This window comes from Vulpes vulpes, chromosome X (assembly GCF_048418805.1).
Source record: "Vulpes vulpes isolate BD-2025 chromosome X, VulVul3, whole genome shotgun sequence".
Classification (NCBI taxonomy): Eukaryota; Metazoa; Chordata; class Mammalia; order Carnivora; family Canidae; genus Vulpes; species Vulpes vulpes.
This window is the reverse complement of record NC_132796.1, coordinates 81,270,173-81,284,942: the sequence shown is the minus strand read 5'-3', so window position 1 is coordinate 81,284,942 and position 14,770 is coordinate 81,270,173. Positions and strand designations below refer to the sequence as shown.

The 14,770-nt window shown below is 41.0% G+C and overlaps 1 protein-coding gene across 2 annotated transcripts in view; it reads left to right on the top strand.

Annotated features, from left to right (window-relative positions):
• The first annotated feature begins 6,430 nt into the window (after positions 1–6,430).
• The window catches only part of DCX (doublecortin), a 117,775-nt gene continuing 109,435 nt past the window's right edge, over positions 6,431–14,770 (top strand). For both annotated transcript variants that reach the window (XM_026014862.2, XM_026014861.2), the window contains exons 1-2: positions 6,431–6,648; positions 8,588–8,973. In XM_026014862.2, the coding sequence (XP_025870647.1) occupies positions 8,610–8,973 (364 nt within the window). In that variant the 5' untranslated portion in view covers positions 6,431–6,648; positions 8,588–8,609. The remainder of the gene's footprint in view (positions 6,649–8,587; positions 8,974–14,770) is intronic.

The following is a 14,770-nucleotide window of genomic DNA, read 5'->3' as shown; positions in this document are numbered from 1 at the left end:
TTACAACAATGTGAATGAACCTAGAGCATATTCTGCTAAGTGAAACAAGTCAGACAGAGAAAGATAAATACCATGTAATTTCACTCATGTGGAATCCAAAAAACAAAACAAATGAATCAACAAACACAAAGCAGAATCTGACCTATAAATACAGAGAACAAACTCATGGTTCCCAGTAGGGAGGGTGATGGGGAAATGGGCAAATGGATAAAGGAGAATGGGAGGTACAGGCTTCCAGTTATGGAATTAATTAGTCACGAGAATAAAAGGCACAGCATAGGGAATATAGTCAATGACATTGTAATAGGGTTGTATGGTGACAGATGGGAGCTACGCATGTCATGAGCAGAGCATAACATATAGAGTTGCTGTTGGATCACTATATTGTATACTGGAAACTAATATAACATTGTGTGTCAACTATACTCAAACAAAAAATCTTTTTATAAAGCACAATCCAGGGGCGCCTGGGTGGCTCAGTGGTTGAGCGTCTGCCTTTGGCTCAGGTCATGATTCTGGAGTCCTGGGATTGAGTCCTGCATCAGGCTCCCCACAGGGAGCCTGTTCTCCCTCTGCCTATGTCTCTGCCTCTCTCTGTGTGTCTCAGATGAATAAATAAATAAAATCTTAAAAAATAAAAAGCACAATACATAAAATAAAAAGTAAATTAAAACTTTGGTTTTATGGAAGACCATGATAAGAAGATGAAAAAAAAAGCAACAGTCTAAGAAAATATATTTCCAAACCACGTATCTGACAAAGGTCTTATATCTAGAATATATAATAAACTCTCAAAACTCAACATTAAAAAAAAAAACAAAAAAACATGCGGATGCCTGGCTGGCTCTGTCGGTGGATCAGGAGACTCTTGATTTTGAAGTTTTTGAGTTTGAATCCCATGTTGGGTGTAGAAATTACTTAAAAATAAAAAATCTTAAAAACAAACAAACCCCAGAAATTCAATTAGAACATGAGCAAAAGGCACAGAGTCATCTCACTGAAGAAGATACACAGTTGGAAAATAGGCACACGAAAGATATTCAACACTGTTACACATTAGGGAAATGAAAATTAAAACCCTAAAGGGATATCATGACACATCTATTAGAATGGCTAAAATAAAAAACCCAATGCCAGTGGGGATGTACAGAAACTGGATCTCTCATACATTGCTGGTGAGAAAGTAAAATTTTAAGCCACTCCGGAAGAAAGTTTAGCAGTTTCTTATAAAATTAAACATACAAGTATCATATGGCTCTGCAATTGCACTCCTGGGCATTTCATTACCAGAGAAATGAAAACTTACTGCTGCACGGGAAGTCTGTGTACCACCACTTACACTTAACACTCATTTATTCTATTTCACTGTATGTAACATTTCACATATGAATAACCACTAATCAGATTAGTATGCCAATGATGGGCATTTGGATTGTTTTCTTTTTTCCACATTTCAAATAATGCTTTCATAAATATCCTTGTAGCGATCTCTTTGAACTCATGTGTGAATATTCCTCCAGCATGGGTATCTAGAAATGAAATTTCTAGGTCATAGATTGAGACATGCTTTCAACTTTACTAGCTGCTGCCAAAAACTACTCTCCAAAATTGTACCAATTTATGTTTCCTCCAACATTGTATGGAGTTCCAACTGTTTTTTATCTTTGCCTATACTTGCTATGTCATATTAAAAATTTCTACCAATCTAATGGTTGCAAACTATGTAATTTCTGTTTTAACTTGGATTTCCCTAGTTATGTGTGAGGTTGAGCATATTTTCACGTGTTTATGGCCATCAAGGTTTCCTCTCCTTTGAATAACCTGGACTAATCCTTTGCTCATTTTTTTCTGTTGGAGTTTTGCCTTTGTCTTATTGATAAAACTTTATATTATATATTTCAGGACATTAATCCTTGTTAGTTAAATAAGATTCAAATATCTTTTCTCATTTTGTTACTTATCTTTTAATGTTTTAATGCTCTCTTTCACCTTCAGAAGCTTTAAATTTTTATGTAATCAAGTTTACAAATATTTCCCTATGAGATTACTGCTTTTTCATCTTGGTTTTTAAAGTCTTTTTTTTTAACTACAAAGATTTAAAAAGAATCTCCCATATTTTAGTCTAATAATTGTAAAGTTCTGTTCTTTATATTCAGGACTTTGAGACATCTGGAATTTACTTTTATGTATGGTGCGAGGTATGAATCTAATTTAATTTTTTCCATATGAAAGTTAATTGTCTCAATACCATATATTGAATATTCCATTCTTCCTTTACTGAATCCACTTTTAAAATACCCAGGGCAGCCTGGGTAGCTCAGTGGTTTGGCGCCATCTTCGGCCCAGGTCTCGATCCTAGAGACCCGGGATCGAGTCCCACATTGGGCTCCCTGCGTGGAGCCTGCTTCTCCCTCTGCCTATGTCTCTGCCTCTCTCTTTCTCTCTGTGTCTCTCATGAATGAATAAAATCTTGAAAAAAATAAAATAAAATACTCAGACCTACTGTGTGTTAGACATTGTTCTAGGCATTTTTAGTACAGTATTAAAAACAAATAGGGGCATCTGGGTGGCTCAGTTGGTTAAGCATTTGGTTCTTGATTTTAGGTCAGGTCATGATCTCAGGATTCTGGGATGGAGTGCCACATTGGGCTCTGTGCTCAGCAGGGAGTCTGCTTGAGAATCTCTCCCTCTTCCTCTGCCCTTCCCCCCACTCATCCACACATAAATCCTAAAAAAAATAAGACAAAATCCTAAAAAAGTCCTAAAAAATAAAAACAAAAATATTACTATTGATATGGTGAACTGTATTTCATTAAAGCTGCTAGAATATGTCTGCCCTTGCAGAACTTATATTCTACTTGGCAAGATATTTAATAAAAATAATAAATAGGTATATTATATAGTATGTTGGAATATGATAAACGTTATGGAAAAAATAGAGCAGGATAAAGGAAATTGGGAATGCTTCCTTGAGAGGGAAAGTTCTAACTTTAAATAGAATGGTCTGTGTGGGTCTTGTTTTTTGTTTGTTTTTAAAAGATTGTATTCACTTATTCATGAGAGACACAGAGAGAAAGGCAGGGACATAGGAAGAGGGAGAAGCAGGCTCCCCTTGGGAAGCTGGATGCGGGACTAAATCCTAGGACCCTGGGATCACGACCTGAGCCAAAGACTGATGCTCAACCACTGACCCACCCAGGTGCCCCTTGGATGGGTCTTGTTAAAGAGTTGCTATTTGGGCAAAGATTTGACAGAAGTGAAGGAGTTGCTATGTGAATATTTGAGGGGAAAATAAAAACTAATACTTGTATCATATATATTATATGCCAGGGTTTGTTCTAAGCACTTTACATATATTTACTCCTTTAACCCTTACAATGACAGATATTTCACTACAACTGATATTTATGAATTTCACAAAAATTTCTCTTGTGGTTTTTACTGGATTTTCTTCATAAATATAGATTACTTTGGGGGAGGGCTGCTACCCTTACAACATTGCATCTTGCCATCCAGAAGCATGGTCTGGTTCTGTTATGTTTCCGTTTCTGTTTGTTTCTGTTTCTCTTATGTTCTTCAATCATTTTATGATTTTCTCAATAAAGATCCCACACGTATTTGTTGGATTTATTCCTACTACGTTACAGTTCTGTGGTCCCTGTAAACAATTTGTATATATTTTCAACTTTGCTGCCTGTTGCTTACCCTGCCCCACCCTAGATCCTACTCTCTGTGTTTTTGATAGGTAATGTGCTCTAGTGATTGTTATGTGTGTGTATGTGTGATGTTAATCAGCTGAGTTTGATTAACCCAAACCACAACCTATCAAGAACAATCTAAGCCCTTCCCTTTCATGATTTTTTCAAGATACATATTCTTTTTTAAAAAAATATTTTATTTATTCATGAGAGACAGGAGGCAGAGACAGAAGCAGGCTCCATGCAGGGAGCCCGACGTGGGACTTGATCCTGGGACTCCAGGATTACGCCCTGGGCTGAAGGCAGGCGCTAAACCGCTGAGCCACCCAGGGATCCCCCAAGATACATATTCTTGTCCTGCCTCCTCAATAAGTCTTCAAGCCCCTCAGGGGCAGTGAGTGTGAGCACATGGGAATTATTCCAAAAGGTCTTACTGCCCCTTTTCCCACAATGGGGTTGCTGTCCTTTTTCTTTGATCTCGTCACTCCATTAAGCCCTCAACCATGATTCTCCCTTGATCTTCAAAGTTGACTTCCACACATAAAGATGCACTTTCTCCCTGGACTTGTGCCTGAGCTCTTCTTTTCTGCCAGTTATTCTTCTCCTTTGAGAAAGTAGGAGAAAACTCCTGATGAGTAGCTGAGAGTTCTTTGAGAGGAAATATGTTTGCAAGATGATCTAACTCAGTTTTTGCAAAAGGTTTATCCATGAAACATTAGTCTGTGAGAAGAAAAAGAGGTTCTGAGCTCTGAAAAAAAGCAGGAAGCCCTTTATACTAAATTGCCTTTTTGGAGACACATGAGATATTTTAAGTATATTACAGGAGAAGTTTTATGGTCAAGAAAACAAATTTTGTTTATCCCACCACGTTTTAAACATTTTTGTCCAAAGAACCATTTTTGTTGGTTTGTTTTTAAAGAACACATTAACATCCACAAACCTCACATGGGGAAACATTGATCTTGTTCACCCATCTGCTCCTTGATGTATATAAACAAATGAAATCATTTACCCTAGACTGTCTCCTAAAGTCATTCTACGGCTTCCGTAGTAGTGTTGCAAAGCCTATATCATGAGTAAATGCCTTCTAAAATCTATTCTAAATCCTTTATGTTTAAGTTGTAACATCCCATCCATTCTTCTATCCTTCCCAGAAACAAAAAAAAAAAAAATGGAATTCTGATACAAAACCAATCACTGTTATTTATGAAATGCTTATGATGTGCCATAAAAAATTAATACATTGACCTTGCTGGTCCAGGAAGCTACAACCATTGTTCAGAATTCCCGTATTTCCCCACCCCTATTTCTTGATATTTATGTGTCTGCTCTTGACCTGAATAACCCTGATCTTTCTGGAGATAAGTGTATAAGACAGAAACAAATGGAAGAGAACACACCAGACACCTGCGGTCCCCTGAGGTACCTATTTAGAAGCCAGCAGAGCAGCAGCAAGGTGGGCAGCCTTGGCTAGGCAAGTTGCACATGGAGGCCATGGACCCCACTAACACAGAGAGCTGAGGCTTGAACTAAGATACCTTCAAGAACTCTACCAACACCTTCCCAAGAAGGAATATCATTTTTTTAAAATCCCACTTTGAGGCTTCTTAAGTAAAACACATGCACAAAAAATGCTTACCCATTTGTTATCAAAATGCTATATCTCAAAAGGAGGGCTAATTGTATTAGGAATCGGACAGAAGATCATCACAGAGGGATGCCTGGGTGGCTCAGTGGTTGAGCGTCTACTTTCCTCTCAGGGCATGATCAGAGAGTCCTGGGATAGAGTCCCCAAGAGGGAGCCCTGCAGGGAACCTGCTTCTCCCTCTGCCTATGTCTCTGCCTCTCTGTGTGTCTCTCATGAATAAATAAATAAAAATATTTTTTTTTTAAAAAAAGATAATCAAGGAGCATTATTATTAGCTCTGAGTTTCCTGAAGCCAAGCGACAATGGAGTCACGGTTGTTCAAGACACCACCTATTAATGCAAGTAGTCTCAGTTTTGAGGATGGTAGACCGCCCCTACTTTACTCTCTCACCTTTCTCTTCTTTTGTCTCATTGCTTGGCCTGATTTCATGAATTTAAGGTGGTTGCTTCCTTCCCTTTGAGAATGTATTTGACACAAAGACGACATTTAGTAAAAGAATAGGAAATTTGAGGACCCATTGATATTTACCTTGTAGCCATCAGACTTCACATGGAAAGGTCCTCTGCATTGGATTTGAACTCATGAACTCTCATAGGTAAATGCCACAGATCCCATTCACCAGATCATTGCAGCAAGCTAAATGATCTTTGGGATCCTTTTTCGACATTATCCCCCATGAAATTCTGGAAGTCTTTCCCTCTGTCTTTTCTATTTCTTTCTCCCTCGCAGTCTACTCCACTGACCTTCTTTCAAAAACAGCCAGTTGCTGGATGCATGAACTAGGTAAGATACTTTAAGAACGTCCAGATTTGATTGTTTTGTCTCAAGAAGGTGAAAAAAAAGGGAGCTACAATTTCTAAGGAGCCTCCTGGTTTGACTGAGTCTGGTCCCCAGGCAGATTAGGCCAAGGTTTTGGCCAAGTGAAATTGCCAATTCTCTTTAAAAAAACAAAAAGGGTGGGAGGTGCGGAAGGGGGAGGGTAGCACATTGCTCATTAGAACATTCTGTACTTGCCTGTGCAATCTTTTTGCTACCCTGCAATTTCCTGTTGGTTATAAATGAAACCTTTCTAGCTGTTAATGCAGCCTGTGAATTGAAAAAAAAAAAGCCATGTAATTAATCATAGGAGTTGGGGGGATTCACTAAGCCTGAGTTATAGGGGAGAAGCTGGACAAGGCACTAGGACCTAGAAGGCATCTATCCACCCTGGCAGGAATTTCTTGCTTGGAGCTCAGACAACAAAGGCATAGAGAGATTGGTTTTCTTTCTCTCAGCATCTCCACCCAAACAGCAGAAAACCGGTGAGTGGGGCTTTCCAGTGATTTTCAGGCAGAATGTAACAGATGTCAAACGGGAAAAGCATAAGGCAAAGCGCTCGCTCTAGCTATCTCTCTCCTTTTTTTAAAAAAATTTATTTTGCCTTAATTCTATCGGATTTTTTCCCCTAAGCCTCTACCTGGGATTTTTCTTTGGAAAAGTGAGTTTGCTGTTTCTTTGTTTTCACTGTGATGTTGATTTAGAATTATACCACCCGTGATCCTAAAGCAAAGCCAAGTGTTACTGGCATGCCTGAGGAAATGCTTGCTACTGTCTTGAGGAGGTGGGGTCTCTCACCACTGCAGGTTGTCTGACAGAGACAATGCTGAGCTCAGCATAGGTCATGGTGACATTGGAAGAAAAGAAGGATAGCGCCTGGCAAGCCTTCTAGGCACCAGTCCTCTTTTATGTCCTGTCCTCCTGGTCCCATATCTCGATGTGGCAGTGTGTAGCAGCTGAGCTCTCTTTGCTCTGTGAGTCCTTTTATCTCCATCTGTGAGATGCATGTTAATAGTTAGGTTCCTAGGCTGTGGTCACTACCTTGCTAGTGCTCGAAGCTTCTGTTGTGTTTGGTTTCATGGTTTGATTTTTTCTTTATTTCTCATTTTCTTTTCCTTCCTTCCTTCCTTCCTTCCTTCCTTCCTTCCTTCCTCCTTCTTTCTTTTCTTTTCTTTTCTTTTCTTTTCTTTCTTTTCTTTTCTTTTCTTTCTTTCTTTCTTTCTTTCTTTCTTTCTTTCTTTCTTTCTTTTTCTTTCTTTCTTTCTCTTCTTTCTTTCCTTTCCTTCTGGTTCAGTAGAAGGGGGAAAAGCAAATCTGACAAATGACCATCTTTTGCCTTAGCTAATGCATCTGGGCAATAGATAAATTTGGGGGTGAATTGCTACTGTGAGAGGGAAAATGCCCCTTCAGTCAGGGTAGAAATCCAGAACAATGAAAGGTGTGCTTGATTCCAAAGGTCCCATATGCTTTTCAGGAACTCACTTGGGAATCTTTCAACAATTAAATTAGTCCATTAAGAGGTGGGGCTGCCTCACTGGGGAGGGATAGAGCACATATCAAAAAAAAAAAAAAAAAAAAAAAAAAAAGGAAAGGATTTTGTGACCAAATGGTACCAGAGGGAAAGCAGAGCTAATAACTTGTTAAATAACTGATTTTTCTAATCCTTTTTTCCCCCAGCTTATTTCTTATGAATGTTAGATAGCTGCACCAGCTTGATGGGGAAAGGGTCTGATGAATAGCACAAAGACACTAGCTATTCCCTGGAGGCTGTGTCCCTTTAAGGGAGAATCCTGGTTTATTGGGGGTGGGGGGTGGGGTGGGGAGGGGATGCATGCATCAGAGTAGGAAAGAGGATTTGGGATAAAATGAAAAGCCTTCCCCTCCGAAGTCATATTACCGAGGCACAAAGATTGCTTCCTAAACTGGAGATGCTAACCTCAGCCAGCGCCTTCTATTCTATTCTCTTCAAGGGGATTTTTGTCAGGCTATGGATTCATTTACAACTGTTAGTCATGTGGGCATGTGTGAAGAAACAGATGCCAGTTTTAATGTATTTAGCCCGAAGTTACAATTTGATAGGAGCCACTGTCAATAAGTCCCAGGATTTCAAGGGATTTCAAAATCCCTCCCTCGCCCCTGTTTGGAACAGTGCCCAGAGTGCCTCCCTCTCTATCTCTCACCCCAACCCCCACCACCGTCTGCACCTCCCCCAGCCCCTCCTTCTTTCTATTAAGATCAATATTCCTGCAGGTCAGGGGCAGGCAGCAGATGGGTCACGGGCTTTTTCAACCAGTTCTTTTTACAAGCAGCAGATTGCAGAACTGGATCTGGCTAATATTTGAATTCCTTTCTTTTTCTCCCCCCCCCCACACTTCCTCCCCCGTTTCCTTTGCCTCTTTTCACCCCCTTTTGTCCACCACTCAGGTCTCTGAGGTTCCACCAAAATATGGAACTTGATTTTGGACATTTTGACGAAAGAGATAAGACATCCAGGAACATGCGGGGCTCACGGATGAATGGGCTGCCGAGCCCCACTCACAGCGCCCATTGTAGCTTCTACCGAACCCGAACCTTGCAAGCTCTTAGCAACGAGAAGAAAGCCAAGAAGGTACGTTTCTACCGCAATGGGGACCGCTACTTCAAGGGGATTGTGTACGCTGTGTCCTCTGACCGTTTTCGCAGCTTTGATGCCTTGCTGGCTGACCTGACTCGATCTCTGTCTGACAACATCAACCTGCCTCAGGGAGTGCGTTACATTTACACCATTGATGGATCCAGGAAAATCGGAAGCATGGATGAACTGGAGGAAGGTAATTCGAGGGTGTTGGCTCTCCGTGGGGGAGGTGACATTGTTTGCCCTGGTTACATTTCTTGGAGTACTCTGAAAAAGATTAGGGGGTACATTTGTCAGAACACCAGGCTGATGCAGAGACTGCTGAGGCTAGAGGCATGACAGAGCCATTAGCCATTACCCTTCAGGGCCTTCAGTCTCTGCTAGTGTTGGAGTGTGGATGGTGGTGGCAATGCATTGTGCTTATCTGCCAGGGTATACAAAGGAAAATCTGAATCGTGTCATTTACTCTAGATCTTGTTCACAATTCATTCTGAGTAGCATTACAGAGGCAGACCATGAACTCGTTAGGGCTATAAAATGAGGAAGGAACTTTGGTTGGATTAACAGTAAGATAGCCAAATATCCTCTGAGCTGCTGAGAGACCATTTGTGAACTGCAAAGCATGGAAATATGCACCTTAAAAGCAGGACTTCCTGGACATATTCACAAAGGATTATACTTTTAGGTAAGTGGTCATTGCTCAGCTGTCGCTTCTAAAAAGCCCACACCAGGGTGTGTCCCTAAGGCTGAGGTCATTGAGAGAAATACCAAAGAAAGCTGTAGGTATGTCTGGTATTTTAATAAAGACTATTCCTATTAGAATAGGAGCTGACTCACTGAACCTAAAGCCCTTTAAAGCCTCTCTAGACTTTGGTTTTATGACTGAATGTTATGACGAGGTTGAAAACCCAGCAACCTGCATACCCACTCAAAAATAAGGGAAGTCACAGCTCTTCCCAAAACTTGCTCATCCATGATGCTTTTTTTGTGGTTATTTAGAAAATACACCTCAGGACACATTCCTAATGTTTTACTTTGTGGAGTCAATTATATTGTGGATGCCTCCCTATGCCCACTTTTAAATGGCTATAATGTAACCAACTGATAATGCAAATGGCCCTCCCCCAGACTGCCCCCCCCCGCCCCCGCCCGCTCTAGCCCTACTTCCTCACCCCTTCCATTCCTGGAGCAAAGGTGAGTTTAGAGCAGGCATATCTCTCGGGAAACCAAATTATGAAACAGCCAACAAGGAATGAGAATCAGCACATTAAATGACTTGGTGTAGGAGTGCCCCGCCTCCGCTTCACTGCTTCCAGGTTTCTTGTGCTCTTAGACAAAGGAGCATGAGGGCTTCCCCTGTGCGAGACCATGTTCTCGCAAGTAGCTGCTGTTTCTAAAGTCAGATCAAGTGATTTGGGGCCAGTTACTTATAAGACATGGTGTCCCTATGGCTATCAGGTCTAAGGTTTTCCTACATAGCTGACCTTGAAAAACAGTGCTGAGAAGCCTTAGAGTATTGGGTCATGTTCTGGGTGGCCAGGCAGTGGTTAATCCTAGGCTTTTTCTGAATATTGAAAGGTTGACTATCCTAGCACATGTGTTAAAGGAGAGTAGGAAAAGTAGAAGGACTTGGAGTGAGGTGGAGGGAGCTGTCCAACAGAGTAATTGAGAGGGTGTGTGTCCCTTTGTCACTGTGAAATCCATATCTTGGGCCAATTTGAGGGATGTCTCTGTAATAATTTTCACAAACAAAGCACCTTAAATCACCCAATGTGTCCTCATTTTCCTTAGCTGCAATTTTTCAAAGACTGTGACAGATGCCAGGGCAGAATTCTGAACCAAGGGATGCTGTATTCAGAGTAGGAATTAGAATATTCTTGTTTTCGATATAAGAGAGATATCATGTACGCATATCCCCCCCAAACCATAAATCCATTTTTAAACATACCTTGCTCAAGGACAAGCCCTTGGTATTCATTTTTCTTCCTGGATGTGTGTGTGTGTGTGTTTTGTGATAATATCAGGTCAATATAGATAATAATTATAATTTTGAAGACTGCACCCTTTCTCCTGACCCTTTTGAGTCCTGCTAGATTGGATTCCTCCCCTGGGTGCATGGTAATACTTCCTGGGTTATGTAGAATGTAAATAAGGCTCAGTTGCATTTATTCACATATCATCTACAACCACAAGCTGCAGTAGGCCTCAACGCCCTCCCAGGCCTCATTACTGCCCATGCAGTCAAGGAAATTCTGGAGTATCTCTAGGATAGTGTTGAGATATGTGACCAATTTTCCCACTGCCACACAGTCAGATGGTAAAGGGCACTGGGATAAGGAAGATTTAAGAAAAAAAAGGTCTTTTCTCTCCTGTTTTGTCCTTTGGAACTACTCTTCTAGGAATGGAGGACAGAAGTCCCTCACTTTGTTCACCATTGGAAGAGGTCGAATGAAAGACTAAAAACAGTCATACACGAGAGACTTCACACTGGAAAAGTTTGGAAAGATCCCTGATGAAGAATCAGAGGCAGTGGGTTCTAGTCTTAGAGGCAGAAGGTTATTGCAGGAAAAGAAGTCTTTGGAATGAGATTTGTTGCCAATCCAAGATCTGCCGCCTGCTAGCTTGTGTGACCTGGAAGAAACCATTTAGACTCCCTAAGCTTCAGTTTTTCATCTGTAAAGTGAGAACAACTGCTTTGAGGATTGACTAAGACAATGAGTATGAAGTGTTTACTCTTATTCCTGGCCTACAGTAACACTCAGTAAAGGGTATCTACGACTGCTGAGTTGTCCTAGATTCTAAAACCTAGTTAGCTACATGACCATAGGACTGTTGTTATCACTGTGATATTCTCTTTTTAAAACAGCATTTTTAAGGAAAACAGCAATTTTAAGGTCTAATTTGCATAATGTAAAATCAGCCATTTAAGCATACAATTCAATGATTTCTAGAAAATTTACCAAGTAGTACAGCCATCATCATAATCTAATTTTAGATCCTTTTATTCACCCCAAAAAGAAACCCTGTACCAATTAGCTGTCACTGCCCATTTCCCTCATTGTCTCCAACTCTAGGCAACAGCTTACCTACTTTGTGTCTTCACAGATTTGCCTATTACGGACATTTTATATAAGTGGAATCATACACCATGTGGTCTTTTGTGACTGAATACTTTCCCTTAGAAAAATGTTTTCAAGGGTTATTCTTGTTGTACCATGTATCAGCACTTTCTTCCCTTTTATGGGGGGATAATATTCCATTGCATGCATGGACCACATCTTGTGTCTCTGTTGTAATGTTCTTATCTGTAGCAAGAGACTAGTAACACTTGGCTTCTTCATCTATCAGGGTGGTTGAGAGGATGTAATTAGATAATAAAGAAACATGTCGACAAGGTGAAACTATAGCTATAAGGTACTACTGTTAACAATGTAAAAAAAAAAAAAAGGATAGGGATAATGATGCTAGTCAGGGGTTGGGATGACCAGAGGTTCCCAAGTCTGGCTGCCTTTCAGAAACTTTCAGATATTTAGGAATACCAATTCCTGGGTCACACCCAAGATCTATTGAATCAGAATTTCCAGAGCTAGGGCCTCAGAATCTGTTTTTATAAATCTTCCCAGGTGATAATTATGAGCACTTAAACTTGAGAAATTCTGGATTAGATGATCCTGATGGTCCTGAACTTTCAGCTAACTACAGTGGTGGGAGTCCCTAGGAGTGCAGAAGGCCTTGTTTTTGTTTTTATTTTTTATTTTTTTGCTCTGTGGATCTTAAAGGAATGATGAAGTAGAAAACATGTTGTTTCCAAATGGCCACTTTGTTAAATATTTAGACTAAACTAAAATGAAATAAACCACAATGGGTTAATAATCACTCTGGCCTGTGACACTCCTTGTCTAATGCCTCTAGTCTACTGTCTGTTGCTAGATGCTGAAAGTCGAAAGGGGAACATTTTGGGCCCAAATCAGGTTATTTATATCAGCTTTCCCACAGCTCCTTGGGGATACAAAGAATCTCAGTGAAGCCATGAAGGCTGTTATCATAGATGTATCAGTCATCTTCCTAGTGGGTCAATGGATGAAATCCACCAGTGACGTTTCCTTTTGTCTTGCTTTCCATCACAAAATAATTCCCCTTCCCTTCCTGCCCAATTCTTTCCCCACTTTCTTGTTTGTTAGTCCCCAGGTCAATCTTAGGGGTATTATTTTGAGCACTATTACATGGGCCACAGGACAGATTATTTACAATTGGGACAGTCTTGTTGGAAAATCTGAGTGGAATGGTGGCCCTAGTTATTTATGATCTAGTTCCTTTGCCATAGCTCAATGGAGATGAGATGAGATGACATCACCTTCTTGCTAATTTATCCTGTAGCTTCTAAAGCAGGCACATTGCCAAAGAGAAGGATTTAAAGATACCTGGGAGAGAGATGCATCATTAATACATATGATGATACAATAAAGTATCATTTAGTCTCTTCCTTCTTGAGTGAGGAAGCCTTGGAAAAGAGGAGGAAGCCCAGGCAGGAGTGTCTTTGTGCTGAGAAAACACGAATGCATTTCATGTTTTTGAAAACAGAGCCCTCCTGAAAGTGAAGGGAGGTAGACGTTAGATCATCTCAAGCCCACAGCTTGTTCCTTTCCTGCCCTTTCAGCTGTGCTTCCATGACTTCATTTCCTTACCCCCTCATCTTGAAGCACATTGTCAGTTCCAGCAAATTGTCACCTTGCTTGGCTCTGAAGCTAGCTTTCCTTCTAGGCTCCCAATGGGTGGGAAATAGTCCCTGGAAGCTGTGGCAGGATGGGAACCCAGCTGTGTAAAGGTGTGTAAACACACCTCATCCAGCTTCCAGTGCCAGGCAGCTGTACTTGCAGGAAGCACGGAGCTCTGGCAGCAGATGTTGCAGACGTTTGCAAAAATCAGAACAAGGAAGTCTTGGTCTAGAGAAGCAGCACATTTGATGTCTTTCCAGTAGTACAAGTGGAGAGCCCTCCGTAGTGGGCATCTATTTCTTTAACATTTAATGATCATAACAACTTAACCTCCTACAGCCTTCTGGGGAAAAGAGAAGAAAATTACCTCTTATAGACCTCTAGGACTGGAAGGGACTGAGACGTCAGCTAGTGTAATACCTTCAATTTATAGATGGAAAAGCTGAGACTCAGAGATTAGGTGATTTGCCTGAGGTCACACCATTCATAAAGGCCTGACTGGAACTGGAATTCAGGTCTGTCTGACTCTCCGAGCTGCCTCCCTCAACTGCCATAAATGACCTGCCCTCTGGTAGAGGATGTTTGTTTACAGGGGAGGCTATGCACATGTGGAGACAGAGGTCGTGTGGGAAATCTCTGTACCTTCCCCTTGATTTTGCTGTGAATGCAGAAGAGCCATAAACAAAAAAATAAAGTCTTACAAAATATCCTGCCCTCAGTGTGCGTCAGCAGTAGCAGCAAGTAGCTTCGCTGAGTGTTAACCATAGAGCTCCCAAATGTCACATTTTCAGCAACCGGACACCTCCTCCTAAGCAGCAGGAAATCATTATCTTTGAGGCCTGAGACCTGGGCAGTGGTCATGTTATATAATGACCATAGCTCAGTTCCAAGATGGCTGCCCTTCTTCTTTCTTTTTTCTTTCCTTGGGCTTTTGCTCTCTCTCTTTTCATCTCCTTTCTCTTAACTCTTTCTCCCTCCTTTCCTCTCTGCTCTTTTTTTCTTGTTCCCTCTCCATTCATTCAGATTAGGGCCTTAATGATCTGTTAGGTGGAATTTATCAAGTGCTTACCAGGCTCTGGGCTCAGTGCTAGATATACACCATCTGACTCGTGCCTCACTCCAACCTTATGAGGTATGTACTGTTATCACCATTCCCACTTCTCAGACAAGTAATCAAAGCCAGGGGGGGTTAGGTAACTTGCCCACGACACACAACTAGGTATCGAAGACCCCATTCTGACTGACATCACATCAGCTGTTCTTTTTCCATTACTCTAT